Raw genomic sequence first — 22792 nt, 5'->3', positions numbered from 1 at the left:
GCATCTCAGGATCGATTTCCGGGTCACGGTGGAGGGTTCACGGTGGAGGGTGCACTGTGGCGGCCGAGCGGGGTGGCCTGCAGGTGAGGGCAACGACTGGGGCGGCGGAGAACCTCAGGGGCGGGGGGTGGGGGGACTCGCGCGGCGATCAGAGGACACAGCGGGCGGCCGGCACCCCAAGTCCACGCCTCCCAGCCCTCGGGGCGCCCGCCCGGCCTGAGGCCGCCGCCTCCAGGAAGTCCTCCCTCCTGGGAGCCGGCCCCCGCTGGACCCTCCCCTGGTGTCTGCGCGGAAGCCGTGGCGAGGCGGAGCCGTCGGGCGCCCAGCCTGACCCCCTGCACGCCTGCTTCCCGCTCGCGCTGTTTCGCCAGCTGCCGGCGTTGGGACCCAGGGCAAGTGAGTCCAAGCCTCGCTTTGCGGGCCTGAGCTACCCGAGAAGTTAAAAGCTTTTGCAGGAAGCGTTTGCGTTTGCAGGAGGCACGCTTCAGGCCCTTTGCTGGTCCTTGAAGGAGTGAAGACTTTGGGGATCCTCGGTGCTGGGGAGGGTGGGTGCCACGCGTTCTGTCGGCGGAGAGGAGGGTGCAGTGGACTCTCCCCGCGGCCCTTTGTGTTCATTAGGCGTCTGGGCCGCTCCTCCCTCCCAGGCGCTCTGGGCTCCCTTGACACCACCTGGGCAGGTTTGCACCTTCTCCCTTCCCTTTGCCAGCCCCTCTTCCTCTGCGCCCCGCCCCCCCTTAAATGTTGTTATTCCCTAAGGTTCTGTCTCAGACTCTCTGTTCGGCGCTTAATTATCATCCATGTATTCCAAAACTTATGTCGCTGGTGCCGGCCTCATCAGCCCTCAGCCTCATATATCCACCTGCGCACCCAACGTCTCCACTTGGGTATCTCAGGGCATCCGTTCAAACCAGCATGCCTCCATCTGCATCACCCCCTTCAGTTGCTTTGTCTCAGGGATTATTGCCAACACCCTGCAGTTACCAAGCTGGAAAACTTCTTCAGAAAGTTTCCTGACAATTGCCAGTCCAGGTTAGAAAACTTCCATTACCCTATTACCTGTTTCTAGAGGCCTGGTGCAGGACATTCGTGCACTCAGGGGTTGGGGGGTACCTCAGCGTGGCCTGCGCCCTCTGGCAGTCCAGGAGCCCTGGGCGGGGATGTCCAACTGCTAAGGGGGGGGAAAGGCTCTGGGCATCTGGCTGAGCGGCTCTCCCCCTGTGGGAGTGCACTGACCACCAGGGGGCAGCTCCTGCCTTGAACGTCTGCCCCCTGGTGGTCAGTGCGCATCATTGTGACCTGTTGTTCTGCCATTTGGTCAATTTGCATATTAGCCTTTTATTATATAGGACTAGAGGCCCGGTGCACAAAAATTTGTGCACTCGGGCGGGAAGGGGGGGTCCCTCAGCCTGGCCTGTGCCCTCTCGCAGTCTGGGACCCCTCGGGAGATAACGCCCTGCTGGCTTAGGCCTGGTCCCGGGTGGCAGAGGGCAGGCCCAATCCCTAGGTACAGCCCCTGGTTGGGCTCAGAGCAGGGCCAATTAGGGGTTTGGGGCGCCCCACCCTGTCACACACAGAGCCGCAGGGCGATCAGGGGGTTGGGGAGCTCCCCCGTATCAGGCACAGAGCAGGGCTGATCAGGAGGTTGGGGCGCCTTCCCCTGTCACGAACAGAGCAGTGAGGATAGGGAGGTTGTGGCCCCTGTCACGCACAGAGCCGCAGGGCGATCAGGGGGTTTGGGCGCTGCCCCCTGTCACGCTGATCCCAGTGCCAGAAGGCCTCTCGGCTCCGCTGATCCCGGTGCTGGGAGGCCTTGCGGCTCCGCTGATCCCGGTGCTGGGAGGCATATTACCCTTCTACTATATAGGATAGAGGCCTGGTGCATGGGTGGGGCTGGCTGGTTTGACCTGAAGGGTGTCCTGGATCAGGGTGGGGTTCCTCACTGGGGTGCCTGGCCAGCCTGGGTGAGGGAATGATGGCTGTTTGCAGCTGGTCACACACCCTTCAGGGTGGGGGTCCCCACTGGAGTGCCTGGCCAGTCTGGGTGAGGGGATGATGGCTGTTTGCAGCTGGTCACACACCCTTCAGGGTGGGGGGTCCCCACTGGGGTGCCTGGCCAGTCTGGGTGAGGGGCTGAGGGCTGAAGCTCCCAACTGCTCCTTTTTTTTTTTTATTCTGGGCCATCTTTAGCTCTGGCTCCAGCTCTGAGGCCTCTGCTGCTGAAAGCAGGTATGTGGTTTGTTTGGGTTCTGTAATCAAAACAATGTATAACTCCAGCTCTGAGATCCCGGCTCGCTGAAAGCTGGTTTCTGGGGTTTTGTTTAGCTTCTATATTTGTTACAATGTTTCGAACTGCAGGCTCAGAGGCCGGCAAGGCAGGCAGGGAACGTTGGTTTCCTCTGTCACTGAAGCAAGCAAGCCTCATGTTAGTTTCAAGCTGCCTGGCTAGGGCCGCCATCTTGGCTGGCACTTAATTTGCATATCACCCTGATTAGCCAATGGGAAGGGTAGCGGTCGTACGCTAATTACCATGTTTCTCTTTTATTAGATAGGATTACACCCCTTTTCCTCCCACACCTACTTGCTTGTTGATGGCAGGTGTTTCATCTTGTTCACCTTTGTATCTTCAGGGTGCATCCCTCATTCAGTGAGTACACATGAGCACCTGTTATGTGCCAGGTACAGAGTTAGGCTCTGGGAGTAGAGACAGACCTGGCTTTATTGTGCTTTGCTTTATTGCACTTCACAGGTGTTGTGTTTTTACAAATTGAAGGCAACACCCTCCACCAGCAAAAAGGTTGCTGCTTGCTTTATGGTGCTGCTCCCTTCATTACAGTGGTCTGGAACTGAACCTGCAAAGGCCTGCCTGCCCACCAGCAAACAAGACAGGAGTGAATGAGTGGGTGTGCCCTGTCTCTCGGGTGCTCGGGAGCTGTTATAAACGCACCTGAGCTCTGCCTCAGGCCTGGCAGGTCCAGTGCGAGGCCCTGGGCTCTGATGCCGGAGAGCCACAAGCTGAGAAGCTCCTGGCCTTGCCCTCCCACTGTCCAAACCCCCCGTGAGGGCACATTGTTTCTGGCTTCTGGGTTATCCAGGGAACAGCAGGAACTGGGTGCTGACTAGAGAGAGAAATAGCCCAGCCAGAAGCTGAAATGTGTTGAGGGCACCAGCCCCTTCTCACAGGCACCTCCTTGACATCCCTCCCCCCTCCCCCAAATGCTGGGAACTCTAGGTTGCTGTGTGTCACCTTCAGTCACTAAATGTGAGAAATTTACTTGAAAATTAAGAAGCTTGCAGGCTGGATGTCCTCATTCTTCACCACTCCACCGCGATTAAGTTCAACCCCTCTTTTATGGATGGGGAAACTGAGGCCTGAAGAAGCCACTGGCTATGAGGCAAGAGTACCAGAGTCACCACTTGAACTCTAACTGGAGTTCTTCTCACCATACCTCGCTGCTGCTCTTATTACGAGTTACAGGGAAGTAATAGGGATAATAAGTCAATGGAGTGCAGGTTGGGGGAATTAGTTTCCAGACATAAAGCGGAAGAGCTGTTTAGATGAACCAAGTTAACGGGTTAATTTTTCCACAGTCACTGCGGTGGGAATGGGCAAGAAGGACTGGCCTCAGGGTTACCATGCCCTTCACCCATAAAAGGGGAGCCCTTGGAGGCAGTGCCTGATTTTTCTGGTTTGATTGCAGTTCTACCCTCTGGCAGGCACAGGGTAGAGCAGTTGGTAATTTCTGTTGAATGACCAGGCTTAAAGACTCGAGGAGAAGGGGGTTAGGAAAAGAGTCAACAATGTAGCAAGCACTGTCCTGGGGTTGTTTTCTTTATTCTTTGCTACAGCCCTTTGAGAAGTGGTATTTTCCCCATTTTCCAGATGGGGAATTAAAACTCAGGGAGAATAGGTGAATGACTTAAAGTAATTGGTTTGGATTTGAGCCTGGGGCTGAGTGAATTTTGGCTCCATTCTACTTCTTTGGCCATATTTGCCCAGGCTCTACAAGAATCATGCCCATTTTCCCATTCCCTACCATTTCAGACCATCCACGCAAAGAAACATGACTTTTGGCAAGACCTAGGTGAATTGTACACAGGCTGGCGTGGTGTAGGTATAACTTGTACCTTTTTTTTCTTTTTCAGGAATGATCACCAAGACCCAGATAGGAGACCGGGGCCTTCGGCTTCCAGAGAAAAACAAGAAGAAGAAGGTGGTGGTTAAAGAACCAGAGGCTCAGTACTTGGTTTTGAACAGTAACAGTTATAACACTGAGGTCTGTCCCACCACAGCCACATCACCCACGAAGAGTGGGATCCAGGGCCAGGCACCCGAGACCCCTCTGGTGAAGAAAAAGAAGAAGAAGAAGAAAAAGAAGGAGTACAGCACTGTCTGTGAGGAGCATCGAGAACCTGAGACCACGTTCCGTGCCAGGCAGACAGAGACGTCTCCCAGCCCCAGGACACAGGCTCTCGCTCCACCCAAGTTCCTCAATGGGGAGAAGAAAAAGAAGAGGAAGTCCTCATGGCCTCTGGCTCTGTCTCCTGGTGTGAGGGTGAAGACCTCCCTGGACCCCAGACAGGTCGAGGAAGTGACCAGAGTTGGCAGAAAGCTCAAAAAACACAAGAAGGAGGGAAAGGCCCAGGAGGTGGCAGCCTTCTCGGCCAGGGACGCCCTGCATGCAGGCTCAGTGGGAAAGAATGACCAGCAACGGGCAGCCTTGGGGCAGAAGAGGAGGCAGGGAGGCCCCAGGGAACACAACGTGAACCAGAAGAAGAAAACGAAAACCCACCAGGAGGAAGACACCTCCCTTGACCACCCCAAGCCTTCCAGGTCCCTGGAGAGCAGTCCTAGGAAAAGATGTGCAAAGAAGCCAGTCAAAGTTGAGGCTTCAGAGCACATCGCGGCAGGAGACAGCCTCAAGGCCCCTGCGAAGAAGAAAACGAAACCCGCCGAAAGGGCCGGGGAGCCAGGCCCTGAGGAGCCAGCTCTGAAGAGGAAGAAGAAGAAGAGGAAGGGGAGCAAAGCAGCAGAACTTTGGAAGGAGGTAGGTTGTCCTTCAGGGTGGAAGTTGGGAGTGTGTGTGTGTGTGTGTGTGTGTGTGTGTGTGTGTATGCATGCGCACGCGCACTCAACTTTTTAGTGTCAGAACCTTCTTTAAACTGACTTAAGCCAGAAGAGGGATTTATTGACATGTGCAACTGACTTTCTGAGAGGTGAGTCTGGCCTAAGAGGAGGGGCTCCGTTAATACTGACTGAAGGACGAACCCCGGGAGCTGGGTCAGCAGGAAGGTGTCTGTAGGCCTGTGCTCAGCTCTACCAGATGCAATTGGGAAGGGCTGTGTCATTACAGAGGACCAGGGGGAAGGGGGCCGGCCTGAGTTCTCACCGTCAGAGTCCCTCAGAGGCTGAGGCCAGTGAGCACAGCCATGCCAGAGAGGCAGCCAGCGAGGATGTCCCCTGGGAGCTGAGACCTGTGAGGGCTTCGGCCTTTCGTGCAGCTGAAGCAGCAAGCACAGAGGCCCTGGCAGAGCACAGAGGCTGGGGTGGCGGGGGCTCCGTGACAACCATGGAGGCCGCAGAAGTCTGGATTTTGTGCAGGTAAGATGGAAGCCCTAGGAGTCTTGGGGAGTGGTGACATATTCTGACTGAGGTTTTTTTAAAGAAGATAGAGTTGACATAAAGTTGTGTATGTTTAAGGTGTACAGCGTATTCTGATTGAATTTTTAAAGCTCACCTGAGTTGCTTATGGGATGGACCAAGGTTGGGGGTGGGGAAGCAGGAGTTAGACACTCATGGTTTTCTAGGCAGGTGAGAAGGCAGCAGCCAGGACCTGTGAGTGGGGGTGGGCGGTATACAGGAGAATTTAGTAGGCTTGTGTTTGCTGGCAGCCCCACTCCCCACACCCATCAGGACCCTGAGCCCACCTCTGCATTTCCTGACCCTTGCTATGTGCCCCCTCTCCCCTCCCACACACACACACCATCGATGGGGCCCTTGGCCTCTCACTGGTTTGGTGTCACCCTGGGAGGTCAGGTGACTTGTGGCAGGAAAGGTCATGCACCTAGCCTGAGTTGAGAGACCTAGGTTAGTGTCAGCCCTGCCCCTGATCTGTGGGGGTGACCTCATGATAGTCACTCTACCTCTTTGAACCTTAGTTTCTTCATCTGTCAAATAGGTCAGTGCCATGGTTTTGAGGGGAGAATCATAGAAGAGAAAGGTGTCAGATATTCTGTAGGTGATGGGGTTTGGGGTGGTGCTGGGATCTTGGGTCTTTTCTGGAATCTGTCATGATCTCACCCTGCAGGGCTACTGGGGCAGAGGCCAGCAGATGCTTGGCTCTTACTCCCTTTGCTCTCCTGTGCAGGAGCCTGACACAGACTTAGAGGTGGTGCTGGAGAAGAAAGGCAACATGGACGAGGCACACATAGACCAGGTATGGCCCCATCCTCATCCCTCTCCCATGTGTCTTGCCACGCCGCTCCTATCAGGCCACAAGGTCCTGGTCTTGGAAGTGCCCACGACTCCAAAGGCTGCCAGGCCAGCTTCCATGGTCCACCTTCCATGCGCGGAACTCTGCCTTCTCCATGTCGTGGTGGGAGTCCCTCACTGCCAGCCTGGCTGCAGGCCAGCTGGTGATTCAGAGCCTCAGGGTGAGGCTCTCCTCCGTGCTCACTGCAGGGCTGGGAAAAGGGCTAGCATCCTTGAGAAGCATCCTTTGGTCTTCGCCTGTATGAGGGTCAGTGAGGTTAGTGACTGCCCTAAGTCACCTCGTTAGTAATGGGTGGTTCTCAACCTTCCTAATGCTGCGACCCTTTAATACAGTTCCTCATGTTGTAGTGACCCCCAACCATAAAATTGTTTTCGTTACTTCATCACTGTAATGTTGCTACTGTTATGAATCATAATGTAAATATCTGATATGCGGGATGTATTTTCAGGGGTCGTGACCCACAGGTTGAGAACCGCTGGCTAAGGCCAAGTCTCTGTGGTTACTTTGCTGTACTGCCAGGGTTGTGAAATACCCCAATTCCAGAAAGTCTAGCTCCCACTTACTTATCAGGAGATTGGGGCTAGGCAGGAATGGATGCTGGCCCACACCAGAACCACTTCTCTCAATGCTCCCAAACTGAAGCCAGGAGGTGCATCATGTGGGCTGGTGCACCCAGCTTTTTTTTATTTATTATTAAATATATTTTTATTGACTTTAGAGAGGAAGGGAGAGGGGGAGAGAGAAACATTGATTGGTTACCTTCCATATGCACCTCAACCGGGCATTAAACCTTCAACCTGGGTATGTGCCCTGACCAGGAATTTAACCAGCGACCTTTCAGTGCATGACCTTTTGGTACATGGAACTACACTCAGCCAACGGAGCCACACGGACCAGCTTTTTATTTATTTACTCGAGGCCTAGCGCACGAAAATTGGTGCAATTGGGAGGTGGGGGTGGAGGTGGGGGGTGGTCCCTCAGCCCTGCCTGCGCCCTCTTGCAGTCCGGGAGGCCTCAGGATATCCGACTGATGGCTTAGGCCCGCGCCCCATCGCCGTCCCCTCCCTCTGCCCACTGGCCTGGTGCCGCCTGCTCACCTGTCCCCCCACCCCCCACCCGCCAAGCAATCTGTCCACTGTTGCAGTCAATTTGCATACTACACTTTTATTATATAGGGTTTTTATTGATTTTAGAGAGGGACTGGGAGAAAGAAACATCAATGATATGAGAGATAATCATCTATTGGCTGCCTCCTGCATAACCCCCACTGGGGATTGAGCCTGCAACTCAGGCATGTGCCCTAGCCTGGAATTGAACTATGACTTCCTGGTTCATGGGTCAACACTCAACCATGGAGCCACACCGGCCACACTGTACCCAGCTTTTTTTTTTTTTTTTTTCCACTCATCTGTTGATGGGCATTTGCATGGCTTCCATATATTGGCTATTGTAAATAATGCTGCATTGAATATAGGGGTGCATATATCTTTTCAAATTAATGTTTTGGATTTCTTCCTATACCCAGAGGTGGAAATGTTGGGTCAAAAGGTAGTTCTGTTTATTTTTTATTTATTTTTTTTGTTAATCCTTCCCCAAGGATATTTTTCCATTGATTTGTTTTAGAGAGAGTGGAAGGGAGGGGGAGAGATGGAGAGAGAGAAACATCAGGATAAGAGAGACACATCAATTAGTTGCCTCCCACATGCACATCTCCCCCCTCCACACACCCCCTACCGGGGCCTGGAATCGAGTCTGCAACTGAGGTACCTGCCTTTGGGATTGAACCTGAGACCCTTCAATCCCTGGGCCAATGCTGTATCCACTGAGCCATACTGGGTAGGGCGAGATCTGTTTTTAATTTTTCACCAACAACTGTTTGTTAATTTATTGATGGTAGCCATTCTGGCACTTGTGAGGCGATAGCTCATTGTGTTTTTAATTTGCATTTCCCTAATGATTGCATTTAATTTGCAATATTACTATGTCCATATGTCCTCTTTGGAGATGTGTCTATTCAGGTCTTCTGCCTATTATGTTTTAATAAATTGATTAGGGTGACATTGGTTAATAAAATTACACAGTTTTTAGGTGTACAGTTCCATAATACATCATCTGTATATTGTGTTGTGTATTCAACACCGCAAGTCAAGTCTCTTTGTGTCACCATTTATTCCCACTATACCCTCTTCTACCTTCCCTGATCCCCCTTCTCTCTGGTAATCACCATATTGTTGTGTGTTGTGTGTGTCCATGAGTTGTTTTTTGTGTTGTTATTTTTATTAATCCCTTCCCATTTTTCACCCGGCCCAGTAACCCCTCTCAAAATGAGTGTTTCTATTTTGTTTCATCAGTTTATTTTGTTCATTAGATTCCACATATGAGTGAGATCATATGGTACTTGTCTTTCTCTGACTGGCTTATTTCTGTCAGCATAATGCTCTCCAGGTCCACCCACTCATTCACAAAGGGTAAAATTTCCTTCTTTTTTATGGTCAAGTAGTATCCATTGTGTAAATATTTCACAACATTTTTATCCACTCATCTACTGATGGGCACTTGGGCTGCTTCTAAATCTTGGCTGTCCTATATAATAAAAGGGTAATATGCAAATTGACCCTAAAGATGGAACGACCAGGAATGACTGGTGGCTATGTTGTGCACTGACCACCAGGGGGCAGACGCTTAACACAGGAGCTGTCCCCCTGGTGGTCAGTGTGCTTCCACAGGGGGAGTGCTGCTCAGCCAGAAGCCGGCTTATGGCTGGCCAGCACAGCAGGGGTGGCGGGAGCCTCTCCTGCCTCCCTGGCAGCACTAAGGATGTCCAACTAATGGCTTAGGGCCTAAGCCATTAGACATCCCCCTAGGGTCCTGGGCTGCCGCAGGGCATTGGCTGGGCTGAGGGACACCCCCCCCCCAAGTGCACAAATTTTTGTGCACCGGGCCTCTAGTTGTAAATAACACTGCAATGAACATAGGGGTGCATATATTATTTTGAATTAGTGTTTCAGGTTTCTTCAGATACATTTCCAGAAGTGGAATAGCTGGGTTATAAGGTAGTTTTTAACTTTTTTGAGGTAACTCCATACTGCTTTCCACAGTGGCTGCACCAGTCTGCCTTTCCACCAACAGTGTACTAGGGTTTCCTTTTCTCCACGTCCTGGCCAACACTTGTGTGTTGATTTATTGATGGTAGCCATTCTCATTGTAGTTTTAGTTTTCATTTCTCTAATAAATGACATTTAGCATCTTTTCATGTGTCTCTTGACCATCTGTATGTCCTCTTTGGAGAAGTGTCTGTTCAGATCCTTTGCCCATTTTTTAATTGCATTGTTTGTTTTTCTGGTGTTTAGTTGTATAAGTTTTTGTAAATTTTGGATATTAACTCCTTATCAGGTGTATCATTGGCGAATATGTCCTCCCATTCAGTGGGTTGTCTATTCATTTTGTTAATGGTTTCCTTTGCTGTGCAAAAACTTTTTTGTTTAATATAGTCCCATTTGTTTATTTTTTTTCTTTTGTTTCTCTTGCCTGAGGTGATAGAAGAAAAATATTTCTATGAGAAATATCTGAGATTTTGCCGCTTGTGTTTTTTCTGGTATTTTTATGATTTCAAGTCTGGCATTTAAGTCTAATTCTTTATTAATTTTATTCTTGGGTATAGTGTAAGAAGGTAGTCTAGTTTCCAATTTTTTGCACATACCTGTCTAATTTTTCCCAGCACCATTTATTGACTAGATTATCTCTATCCCAGCCTCCTTTGTTAAATAATAATTGGCTATAAAGGCATGGGTTTATTTCTGGAATATTTTGATAGGAATTGCTTTGACTTTATAGATTGCTTTGTGTGATATGCACATTTAAACAATATGAAGTATTCTCGTTCATGAGCATAGTATATTCTTTTCTATGTGTCTTCAGTTTCTTTTATCAATGCCTTAAAGTTTTCAAAGTACATAGCTTTTACCCCCTTGTTTAAATTTATTCTTAGGTAATTATTTTTATGCAATTTAGATGGGATTCTTTTCTTAACTTTCTGATATTTCATTATTAGGATATAAGAATGCACAGCTTTCTGAATACTGATTTTGCATCCTGCAACTGTACTGAATTCATTTATTCTAATAGTTGTTGTTGTTTTTCTATCTTCATCTGAAGATATGTTTCTTGATTTAGAGAGGGAGAGTGAGGGCAGGGGAGAGAAAGAACACCATTGTGAGAGAGAAACATCAGTTACCTCCCATACTCGCCCTAACTGGGGATCAAACCTGCAACCTAGGTATGTACCCTGACTGGGAATCAAACCTGCTACCTTTTGGTGTACAGGACGATGTTCCAAGTAACTGAGGCCACCCAGCCAGTGCAGTTCTAATAATTTTTTAATGGAATCTTTAGGGATCTCTCTATATAACATCCTGTTATCTGAAAATAGCGACAGTTTTACTTTTTTTTAACTTAGAAGTCTTTTATTTCTTTTTCCTGTCTGATTGCCATGCTAGGACTTCATATACTATATTGACTAAAAGTGAGGAACCTGGGTTTTCCTGTCTTCTTTCTGATCTGAAAGAAAAAGATGTCTGGTTTTCCCCTTTAAGTGTGAAATTCCTTGTGGGTTCTCATATGTCACCTTTATTTTGCTGAGATCTACTCCCTCCCTCCCCATTTTGATGAGAGTTTTTATCATAAATGGGTATTGAATTTTGCCAAATGTTTTTACTTACCTATCGATATGATCATGACATTTATTTTTCATTGTATGTCTGGCATATCACATTAATTGTACCACCCTTGCATGCTTAGAATGAATCCCATTTGATCATTGTATATGATGTTATTAATGTATTGTTGAAATTAGTTTGCTAATATTTTGTTGAGGATTTTTTTTAGATAAAAGAATGAAGATGTTATTAAAAATAAAGTGACTTCTTTTTCTAGGCTCATTCGTCTTTTTAAATTGAATTTATTTAATTAAAATGGGGGACATTGGTTAATAACATGTTGAGGGTTTTTGCATCTATGTTCATCCAGATATTGGCCTTGTAATTCCTTTTTGTTTTTTGTATCTTTGGTTTTGTTATCAGGGTAATGCTGGTCTTATAAAATGAGTTTTGGGAGCTTTCCCTCCTCTTCAGTTTTTTAGAATAGTTTGAGAAGGATAGGTATTAATTCTTTCTTAAATGGTTGGTAGAATTCACCTGCGAAGCCTTCTTTACCAGGACATTTTTTTTTTTTTTTTGGACATTTAATTACGAATTGGAGTTTCCTCAAAAAACTGAAAATGGAACTCCCATTTGACCCAGTGATTCCACTTCTAGGACTATATCCCAAGAAACCAGAAATACCCATCAGAAAGGACATATGCACCCCTATGTTCATAGCAGCACACTTTACCATAGCTAAGATTTGGAAACAGTCTAAGTGCCCATCAGCAGATGAGTGGATTAAAAAACTGTTGTACATCTACACAATGGAATAATACACTGCTATAAAAAAAGAAGGAATTCTTACCATTCGCTACAGCATGGACAGAGAGCATTATGCTAAGTGAAATAACCCAGTCGGAGAAAGATAAATATCACATGATCTTACTCATTTGTGGAATATAATGAACAACATAAACTGATGAACAAAAATAGATCCAGAGACAGAGAAGCATCAAACAACTGTCAAACTTTAACGAGAAGGCAGGGGAGGTGGTGGTGGTGGTGGTGGGGTGTGGGCGGGGGGTAAGAGCTCAACCAAAGGACTTTGTATGCATGTATATAAGCATAACCAATGGACACAGACACTAGGGTGTGAGGGCATGTTGGGGAGCGGTGGGGGAGGCCGGGGAGAGGTCAATGGGGGAAAAGGGAGACATGTAATACTATATGTAATACTTTAAACAGTAAAGTTTTTAACAAGGAAAGAAACAAAAAACTAGATTTAATAAATGAATTAGGCAATGTAGCAGGATACAAAATTAACACCCAGAAATCTATGGCATTTTTATACACCAATAATGAACTCTCAGAAAGAGAAACTTAAAAACAAATCCCATTTACTGTTGCAATAAAAATATTAAGATACTTAGGAGAAAACTTAACCAAGGAGTTAAAAGACTGTACTTAGAAAACTACATGACACTGAAAAGTGAGAGATGAAGATATTAACAAATGGAGCAATATACCATGTTCATGGATTGGTAGACTCAACATTATTAAAATCTCCATACTACCCAAAGCAATCCATAAATTCAGTGCAATCCCTAATAAAATACCATTGGCATAGTTCACAGATTGAGAACAAACACTCCAAAAATATATGCGGAACCAAAAAAGACCCGGAATAGCCTCTTCAATCTTTGGAAAGAACAAAGTTGGCGGAATCACAATACCAGATGTTCCAAGCAATTGAGCCACCTGGTCAGGCCAGGGGCTTGTCTTTTTTACATTCTTTGTTGTAAAGTCTATTTTGTTTGATATGAGTATTGCTATCCCAGCTTTCTTTTTATTCCTCCTCTCACGGAATATCCTTTTCCATGCCTTCACTTTCAGTCTGTGTCTTTCAATCTAAAGTGAGTCCCTTGCAGTGGGCATATACTAGGTAGATGCTTCTTGTTTTCTTATCCCTTCTGCTGCCTCCTGTCATTTTGTTGGAGCCTTTAGTCTACTTGCACTTAGCATAATTATTGATAGGTGTGTGCTTATTGCCATTTTTTTGGTTGTTTTTGTTCTCTAGTTTCTCTCTTGATTGCCTTTGATTTCCTGGTTTAATTCAGTGTTTTATTTGGGTTCCTTTCTTTTCATTTTTTTCCCCAGTATTTTTTTTAGGTTTTTGGTTTGTGGTTACCATGAGGTATATATTATGTAAATACAAATATAAATGTAAGAGATACATCAATCAGTTGCCTCCTGAATGTACCCCGACTGGGGCCAGGGATGAATGTGCAAACCAGGTACATGCCCTTGACTGGGAAGTGAACCCCTGACCATTCAGTGCGTGGGTCAACACACTACTGAGCCACACCAGCCAAAGGTTTTTGAATTCTTTTTTTTTTAATTAAATCTTTATTGTTCAGATTATTATATTAGTTACTCTTTTTTCCCACCATAACTCCCCTCCACCCAGTTCGCACCCCACCCTCCACCCTCACTCCCCACCCACTGTCCTCATCCATAGGTGCACGATTATTGTCCAATCTCTTCCCTCACCCCCACGCCCCATCCCCCTTCCCCGAAGAATAGTCAGTTCATTCCCTTTCTATGCCCCTGATTCTATTACAATCACCAGTTCATACTGTTCATCAAGTTATTTATTCACTTGATTTTTAGATTCACTTGTTGATAGATGTGTAGTTGTTGTTCATAATTTTGTATCTTTGTTCTTCCTCTTCTTAAAGGATACCTTTCAGCATTTCATATAATACTGGTTTGGTGGTGATGAACACCGTTAGCTTTTTCTTATCTGTGAAGCTCTTTATCTGGCCTTCACTTCTGAATGATAGCTTTGCTGGATAAAGTAGTCTTGATTGTAGGTTCTTGGTATTCATCACTTTGAATATTTCTTGCCACTCCCTTCTGGCCTGCAAAGTTTCTATTGAGAAATCAGCTGACAGACGTATGGGTACTCCCTGGTAGGTAACTGATTTTCTTTCTCTTGCTGCTTTTAGGATTCTCTCTTTGTCTTTTGCTCTTGGCATTTTAATTATGATGTGTCTTGGTGTGGTCCTCTTTGGATCCCTTTTGTTTGGGGTTCTCTGCGCTTCCTGGACTTGGAAGTCTATTTCTTTCACCAGGTAGGGGAAGTTTTCTGTCATTATTTCTTCAAATAGGTTTTCAATATCTTGCTCTCTCTCTATTTCTGGCACCCCTATAATTCGTATGTCGGTACACTTGAAACTGTCCCAGAGGCTCCTTACACTATCTTTGTATTTTTGGATTCTTTTTTCATTTTGCTTTTCTGGTTGGGTGTTTTTTGCTTCTTCGTATTTCAGATCTTTGACTTGATTCTTATGATCCTCTGGTCTGCTGTTGGGAGTCTGTATAATATCTTTATTTCAGTCAGTGTATGCTTAATTTCTAGTTGGTTCTTTATCACAACATCGAGGGTTTCACCAGTCTTCTTGAGGATCTCACTACATTTATCGGCGGTCTCACTATTCTTCTTGAAGATCTCACTACATTTATCGGCGATCTCACCAGTCTTTTCGAGGGCCTTATTAAATTTATCGGCGGCTTCTAGACAGTTCTTTAAAGACCTTAAAAGTGTGGTTTTGAACTCTATATCCAGCAGTTTGCTTTCCTCCAATTCTGTTGTTTGTGTCCTGTTTCTTAGTCTCAGCATTTTTTATGCTTCGCTGTGTCGATAGAGTGCCTTTCTGTGCTAAGTGTCCGAATTATCTGAGGTAGACACTCTAGGTGCACCCCCTTGTGGGCTTTGTGCACAGTCTTGTTGTAATTAAGCCTTGATTGTTGTAGTTATCACTGTGAGAAATTGACCTCCAGGCCAATTGGCTGAGAGAATCAGCTGTGTCTGCAGTGGGAGAACTTCTGTGCTGGTGACACCCCTCTGGGGCTAGACTTGCTTCGATGGGGCTTTGGTGCTCACTGAGTCTGCCCCCTGAGTGTGTCTTTTAAGGTTCCACGGAGCTGCAAACTGGATGGTCCCACTCTGACCTCTGGGCTTCCTGGCTCCTTGATCTCTAGGGAGGTGCTAATCTAGCCTTTGCCTGAGGCTATCCAGCAAAAGTCTCCCTGCAGGGCTTGGGTGGGGCCGGGGCGGGCGGAGCGAGCAGTTATGGCTGCTCTCAGTCTTGCCCTCAGAGGCTCTGCTTCTCAGTGTCCCAGTAATCGCTGCAAGCCCCTCGGAGAGAAAGCTGCCCTATGGTTCTGAACGATGCCAGACAGTCCCGCTTCTCCCGTATGAGTCTGGGTCCCTAGAGACTCGCCCGGAACTGGAGCTCAGAGCCTGAGACTCCATCCCGATTGAAAACGACAACCACGCCCTCAGCCGCCAGCCCGCTCCACATGCACTCCATACCTTAGTATTTTACTTCAGCACCGCGCCTCCTCTGAGTCTCGGTATGCTTTTCTCCTTCCTCCTAGTTGTAGAACTTCCACTCAGTCAGCCTTCCTGTGGTTCTGGATGATGTCCGTTCCGTCTTTTAGTTGTATTTTTGAAGTGGTTGTTCAAGGCAGCAAACTCCGGTGTTTACCTATGCCGCCATCTTGGTTTCTCTCGGTTTTTGAATTCTTTATCAGGCAAATTACTTATCTCCATTTTATTAGCATCTTTCTCATTCTTTCATTTGGGGCATATTCTTATACAGGCAGACCTCGGGTTATGTCACCATCTCCCATCTAATCTAATAAAAGAGAAACATGCAAATTGACCGTACCTCCGTTATGCCCCAAGCCATGCCCACCAGCCAATCAGCAACTATAGGCAGATTAACCCAACCAAGATGGAGCAAGCAGGAGGCTTGGTTGCCCCGGCGATGGAGGAAACCAAGCTTCCCGCCTGCCCTGGCCGGCTGTGGCCTCTGCTCAAGGCAACAAAGTTTCAATTATAGAAGATAAATAAGTCCCAGATACCTGCTTCCAGCCAGCCTCCACTGGGAGCCTGCAAACAGCCATAAGCCTCTCACCCAGGATGGCCACACCCTCATGGTCACGGTGAGGGTCCCCACTGGGGGGCTTGGCCAGCCTGCAAACAACCATCAGCCCCTCACCCAGGCTGGCCAGTTACACCAACGGGGACCCCCACCCTGAAGAGGGTGTGGCCAACCTGCAAATAGCCATCAGCCCCTCAACCAGGCTGGCCAGGCACCCCAGCAGGACCCCCCTCCCTGAAGGGGGTGTGGCCAGTCTGAAAACGGCCCTCAGCCCCTTACCCAGGCTGGCCAGGCACCCCAGCGGGACCCCCACCCTGATCCGCGACACCCTTCAGGGAAACCAGCCGGTCCCCACCCGTGTACCAGGCCTCTATCCTATATAATAAAAGGGTAATATGCAAATTGACCCTAACAGCAGAACGACTGGGAATGACTGGTCACTATGACACACACTGACCACCAGGGGGCAGATGCTCAACGCAGGAGCTGTCCCCTGGTGGTCAGTGCACTCCCACAGGGGGAGCTCTGCTCAGCCACAGGCCAGGCTGATGGCTGCCAGTACAGCGGTGGTGGTGGGAGCCTCTCCCGCCTCCTCAGCAGCGCTAAGGATGTCCAACTGCAGCTTAGGCCTGCTCCCCACTGGCAAGTGGACATCCCCCGAGGGCTCCCGGGCTGCCAGAGGGATGTCTGATTGCCAGCTTAGGCCCGATCCCCTGGGGAGCAGGCCCAAGCCAGCAGGTGGTCATCCCCCGAGGGGTTCCGGGCTGCCAGAGGGATGTCTGATTGCCAGCTTATGCCTAATCCCCTGGGGAGTGGGCCTAAGCCAGCAGGTGGTCCCAGACTGTGAGGGCACAGGCCAGGCTGAGGGACCCCCCTGAGTGCACAAATTTTTGTGAACCCAGCCTCTAGTTTATTTACTAAAAAAAAAAAGTTCCGTCATTTTGGCGTATGTACGTATGTGCTTTATGTTTTTTATTATTTGTTTACCACAAGTAAATGTCAGGAGTTGTTATCTTTCTTTTAAAATGTTTTTACTGTTTCACTTTTAATTACTGCTGTGTATGTGCTCCATGTAAGTGACATAAGTGCTTATGTAGGTTGGACCACGCTACGTTGCGCTGTAGGAACAGATCTCTGATGTAACCCGAGGACCTACTATATCTCCCCATTTTACCTGACTTTCTGTGTTTATTCCTATGAATTAGGTGAAATAGCTATTTCTCCCAATCTTGAAAAAGTGGCCTCTGGCCCTGGCCAGTGTGGTTCAGTTGGTTGGACATGGTCCCATGCACCAAAGTGTCACGAGTTTGATTACTGGTCAGGGCACATGCCCGGGTTGCTGGCTTGATCCCCAGTAGGGGGCATGTAGGAGGCAGCTGATTGATGTTTCTCACATTGGTGTTTCTCTCTCTCCCTCTGTCTCTAAAAATCAGTAAAACCATTTTTTTTTTTTTTAAAGCAGCCTCTGTGTAGACTGTGTGCTGGGCTGTTTGGCAGGCTGCTGGTCATCTGGTTGGGTGTGCTTAGGGCCTGGTGTGCTGCCTCGCCAGGTGTGGATTTCTGGTGAGGGAGGCATCCTGGTGTTTGCCTGCCTCTTTGCCCTGGTTACCTGGGTGGCCTGCTCAGTATCCAGGTGTCCATAAGGGGCTTCCTATTGCTTGTGTTGTCTGTTGCACAAGCTGGGTCTCAGCAGGGTTGCTTGGGTATGCACATGACAGCCCTACTAGCTCTGTACTCTCTCCAGGCGGCAAGCTCGGCACACACCCAGTGGGAGCATGCAGCACCCTGATGTGCCTGCTGGATTAATCTCCAGGTGGTGGCGCTAGTCCAGGTGGGGCGGCTGGGTTTGCACTACGGTTGCCCTGCAGGTAAACCCAAGACCCTGGATAGAGCTCCCACCCACTATCATGTGTAGGGGAAATGTAAACAGTGACTCTCACCGTTTCCCCGGTCCTGGAGAGCTCCCCAGCTCCCAAGAGCGTGCTCGGTTCCCAGCATTCTCTGTGGTCTCTCTTGATTGCGGTGCAGAAGCTGCGCAGTTGGCCCCCAGTTGTTTCTCAGGAGGAATTGCTCTACTGTACTGTACATCCCATGTGACCTTGAGAGGGCAGCTCAGTGTCCTCCTATGCCACCTTCTTGGATCTGCCTCTTGAAAATTCATTTTTAAGGAAAGGCTCAGCAAGGAGAAGTGAGGCCTGCCTGCTTTCAGGCTCAGGGATCACAATCCTTAAGATGCTCAGAGCTCCTTCAGACAAATGCTTTCCCCAAGTTGCAGCTGAGTAAAGCTATGCTCTCCTGTCACCCTCTAGTCCCTCTGCCCCTTTGTTCTGGGTTTTAAGCTCAAAGGATAACTTCTGTGTCTCATTTCTTTTTGTCTTTCCTCCCTCTTGCTCAGGTGAGGCGAAAAGCCTTGCAGGAAGAAATTGATCGTGAGTCAGGCAAAACGGAAGCCTCTGGAACCCAGACGTGGACAGTAAGTGTGATGCCAGCGCTCTTTGAGGTAGTCCGTCAGTGTCCTGAGCCCTCCCCTCCTGGCAGCATGAGGAACTGAGTGAGGAGACCCCCACCCCCTGCCTCAGAACTGTCCTGGGTTCATTTCCTTCCTGACTCTGGGACACATGGCTTCAGAGTCCTTTTCTTGCGGAGCTGAGTTCTTGCCTCTCCACAGACTCAGAAAGGAAGGGCTTCTTTTCTTAGGTCACTGCTCTGAAGGGTGAAAGTGGGTGATTTGTGCATGGTTGGTGGGGTGCTCTGGACAGGAATCGTGAGCCCTAAGTTCAGGGTCTGGCTTAGCCTCTGACTTGGCTGTGTGACCCTTTACTTCTCCGAGCCTCCACTCCCTTTCTGCTACAAATCGGGTGCTTCTGCGAATAGAAATGCATTTCACACTGCCACTTGCCCTACTCCTCCTCCTCCTCTGACAATAACCTTGGGTTGGTGGATGGATGAGTGGCCAGGTGGTGAGGTGAGGTGTGCCAGGCTATTTGCCATGAGTTAGGGGAGGAGTAAAGTGGGCAGGCAGCTTGGCATGTGAAAGGTGCTCTCTGGTGCTGGCCAGATGTGAGATGGGATTCTAGTGGGGTCACTGATTCGGCTTGTGTCCTAGTTAAGCTGCAAACGTATCAGTGAAGTGGGAGGAGCAGCAGTATTCCTGAGTGCAGGTGGAGCAAGTGTCTAGTACAGAACAAGCACTCAATCAGCTGGGTCCTCCCTGGGGAGATGGTTCAGGAAGGGAAAGGGCTTTGGAAATGAGGAAAATAACACCTTTTTTTCTCTTAACACAGGGCACTCAGTTTGGCCAGTGGGATACTGCTGGTTTTGAAAACGAGGAACAGAAGCTGAAATTTCTCAAACTTATGGGCGGCTTTAAAAATCTGTCCCCTTCATTTGGCCGCACCCCCGACATGACCAGGAGGCCTAACATGGCGCTGGACAGGACGGCGGCCAGCAGCCTGCAGCAGAGCCTGCAGCAGGACTACACGCGGGCCCTGCGCTGGAAGCATGGCGGGCGCGCGGGCCTTGGCTTCGCCACCCCAAACAAAGTCTTCTATATCGACAGGAACGCTTCCAAGTCCATCAAGTTTGAAGATTAAACTCTACTGTCTTGTCTCCTGAGTCAAAATTGCTTTTGTTACTCAGTTACGCAGATGAGAGCCTCTGACCAGCTCCTGCGAAGGTTAAGGAAGACTCTGGATGTGCTGGACGGCCTGGGTGGGGGCAGCACATGGTTCAGGAGCTGAGAAAACATGCGAGTGGCCAAAATCCACTATTTTCTGTGCTAAGCCCTCCGTCCCTGATTGAAGACACCACTGTGTATAAATAACAGCTGTCTGTTGAAGACTTAGATGTGCCAGGCACATACTAGTATGTCTTACTTGCATTGATGTATTTAATTTTAACTATGTAATAGGTGCTGTTTTTATCCCCATCTTATAGATGAGGAAACTGAGGTTCAGGGATGAAGTAATAACATTGTCCAGGGTCACCCAGCCACTAAGTGCCAAGTGTACTTTCGTACCTCAAGCCCTACATTCACTGCTCTGGATGTTCCCCTCTGGGAATTTCTCCCAGAATACTCACTGGGGATAAAAAGACCTGATCGAAGGAACAGAAGTCTATTACATGTCTAAATCTCAGACAGGAAGTGGAGTTAGTGATAAGTAGAATAACAAGCTCACTTTCCTTTCCTGTCTCAGAGTAGCTGTAGGCAAGTAAGTATCTGAATTGCCACCAAGCAGGTGTGGCTGCCCCATGCACTGTGGGGACCATGTCCCAGCCTGAACTCCATAGCCAGTCTCAGAGCCCTAGGTACAGAGACCCAAGTGACGTGACATTTTCACATCATTTGGCTGCATGCCTCCTGCACACACCATTCAGGCAGGCCTACATGGCCAGGAGAGTCCGTCTCCGATGGCAGGAAGTCCTGATAGAGGGGTGGACCCAGCATCTCACCAGAGAACCGTTCTTTCCTCCCTGCTCCATCAGTGGCTCCTCAGATCGGTGGAGGGATGGCCATAGCAATTCCAGACAGCTCATCAAGAAACTAGAACATTCCAGAGGAAGATGGAAACCCTGTGGCCCCTGACACGGAGGAAGGTGCTCCTCAGGTCAGCCAGCCAAGAGCACTGAGGATGGATGCTGGCGGGAGGAGCAGGGGCAGAGGTAAGGCAGGCCTGCCAGGGCTCTGGCGAGCAAGCATTGGCCAGGTCAAGAGCCCTACAACTCTGCCCTGGCCAGTGCTGCTCAGTGGTTAGAGCATCGGCCTGTGCATTGAAAGGTCACGGGTTTGATTTCAGGTCAAGGCCAGGTACTTGGACTTTAGGTTTCATCCCTGGCCTGGTTGGGGAGCATGCAGAAGGCAACCAATCTATGTCTCTCCCCCACTCCCCTCCCCTCCCTCTCTGTCCCTTCCACTCTCTAAAAAAAAAAATCAATGAAAAATATATTCTTGGGTGTAGAAATCAGCTTTGCTGGGCCAGGCCACATGATAGTAGCTCTGGTGTATGTATGATCCACCTACTCAGGTTTCGGAATTAATTCTGTTTGAAGTGTACAGCCTCAACGTAGAAGTAACTTTTTTAGGCACATAATTTGTGATTTTGTGAATTTTTTCATTTAAATAGTATCGTAGTAAAAGTGGTATTGGAAATAATTTTGCAAAATAAAGGCTCCTTGGGGGTGTTTGGGCGATGCAACATGCTCTGAATTTCTGTGTATTTTGTTCCATGAAGGGTATTCTTTGGTACCTGCTGTTTAGTGGGCGCCATTTCTCATCAGAAGTCCTTGTGGGTGGAGATGCAACTATTAGCCAAAAAATCTACAGTATGTTCTTGGTAGTGAACTGTTAAAATATTAGTTTATATAAATTTATTTTTAAAATTATCTTAGCCACTTTTACTGAGATTGGCTGTGTGAATTGTACTCATGCGTTTCACAGGGTGGAGACGAATGTAATCTATGTCAAGCACAATAATTTGGGTGCTTTTAATCTACAACTCTGATGCATTCTCTTCAACAGCCAATCAATATTAATACTCTTATTGATTCAATCACATGCTATTTAGAATTATGGCTGCACAGAAAACTAGGCAATATGTTCAGAAACATTGTCCTTCTGGATGAAGAGAATCAGAAGTAATGAAATGAACAGCTATGAACGTAAATATCCCTTCAGGAGGTTTATTCCATTATTACAGAACATGTTCAAAATCCAATCAAGAGCTGCTTTTTGATAGAAAAATCTTTTTTGAGCCTGCCTTTTATAAATCCTCCAGGGTTCTGTAGGCAGCGTTTAATTACAAACTCAAATTAGGGAGAGCAAACAGTGCCTCTTTTAAGGTTCTTTTTCCAATTAAAAAAAAAAAAGACACCCCACCCCCCCCCGCCCCCCAAAAAGAAAGATGTTACTTGTATCCTGCCACTCAGTGAACAAGATGGGATTTAATGCTCTTACAATGCCACTTCTTCAGAATAACCTGGGTAGAGGCCAAAGCTTAAGCCAACTGTCTATGTAAAAAGAAAGTAAAAAGCAGGTGTTTTCTGGATTTGGCACCAGAGCCTCTGGGGCAAAATCAGGTCCTTGTTTGCAAAGGAAGCCTAAGGGCCAGCTCAGTCAGATGAGTCATGTCTGGTTGTTCCCCTCGCTTCTTGATGTACTCCAGAGTTTTCACCTGGGAAGAGAAGGAAGGACTCATCTTTCTGGTCATAATTCCCTATCCTCAGAGCCAAGGCTGCAACAAACCAGCCATGCTGGGACCTTCTAATTTTTTCTTAGCAGAGGACAGGTCAAGTCTTTGGAGGACAAGGGAGGAAAAGAAACCATCAATAGCCTATATAATAAAAGCCCAGCGACCAAAATGGTGGAACGACCAGAGACCAGAACACCATGGCCCCTTGCCCAGGCTGGCCCCACCCCCTAGGGAGTGGTTAGGGGCAATCAGGCAGGCAGGCAGAGGCAGTTAGGGATGATCAGGCAGGCAGGCAGGCAGGCAGAGGTGGTTAGGGACAACCGGGCAGGCAGGTGAGTGGTTAGAAGCGATCAGGTAGGCAGGCAAGTGGTTAGGGGTGATCAGGCAGGCAGGCGAGTGGTTAGGGGTGATCAGACAGGCAGGCGAGCAGTTAGGAGCCAGTGGTCCCGGATTGCGAGAGGGTGCAGGCAGGCTGAGGGACTACCTCCCAACCTGACCCCGCGCCATGCACGAATTTTGTG

At 48.3% G+C, this 22792-nt stretch overlaps 2 protein-coding genes across 8 annotated transcripts in view; one reads left to right on the top strand and one right to left on the bottom strand.

Moving 5' to 3' along the window:
* Positions 1-11: 11 nt before the first annotated feature.
* On the top strand, positions 12-21966 carry KNOP1 (lysine rich nucleolar protein 1). 5 transcript variants are annotated; one of them, XM_059691979.1, is made up of 5 exons: positions 12-83; positions 4144-5045; positions 6366-6434; positions 18479-18583; positions 19368-21966. In XM_059691979.1, the coding sequence occupies exons 2-5, from the start codon at positions 4146-4148 to the stop codon at positions 19674-19676; spliced, it is 1383 nt and encodes a 460-aa protein (XP_059547962.1). In that variant the 5' UTR covers positions 12-83; positions 4144-4145; the 3' UTR covers positions 19677-21966. The 5 variants fall into 5 exon arrangements, with proteins under 5 accessions (XP_059547962.1, XP_059547964.1, XP_059547963.1 ...); XM_059691981.1 differs by lacking the exon at positions 12-83 and adding an exon at positions 112-1029 and having other exon boundaries at positions 18479-18634; positions 19368-19507; XM_059691980.1 differs by lacking the exon at positions 12-83 and adding an exon at positions 113-396.
* VPS35L (VPS35 endosomal protein sorting factor like) overlaps positions 21749-22792 on the bottom strand; it is a 160623-nt gene continuing 159579 nt past the window's right edge. For all 3 annotated transcript variants that reach the window (XM_059691973.1, XM_059691974.1, XM_059691975.1), the window contains one exon: positions 21749-22253. In XM_059691973.1, the coding sequence (XP_059547956.1) occupies positions 22155-22253 (99 nt within the window). In that variant the 3' untranslated portion in view covers positions 21749-22154. The remainder of the gene's footprint in view (positions 22254-22792) is intronic.

The sequence above is a fragment of the Myotis daubentonii genome, chromosome 4 (assembly GCF_963259705.1).
Source record: "Myotis daubentonii chromosome 4, mMyoDau2.1, whole genome shotgun sequence".
In the NCBI taxonomy this organism is placed as follows: Eukaryota; Metazoa; Chordata; class Mammalia; order Chiroptera; family Vespertilionidae; genus Myotis; species Myotis daubentonii.
This window is presented reverse-complemented; position numbering and strand designations above follow the sequence as displayed.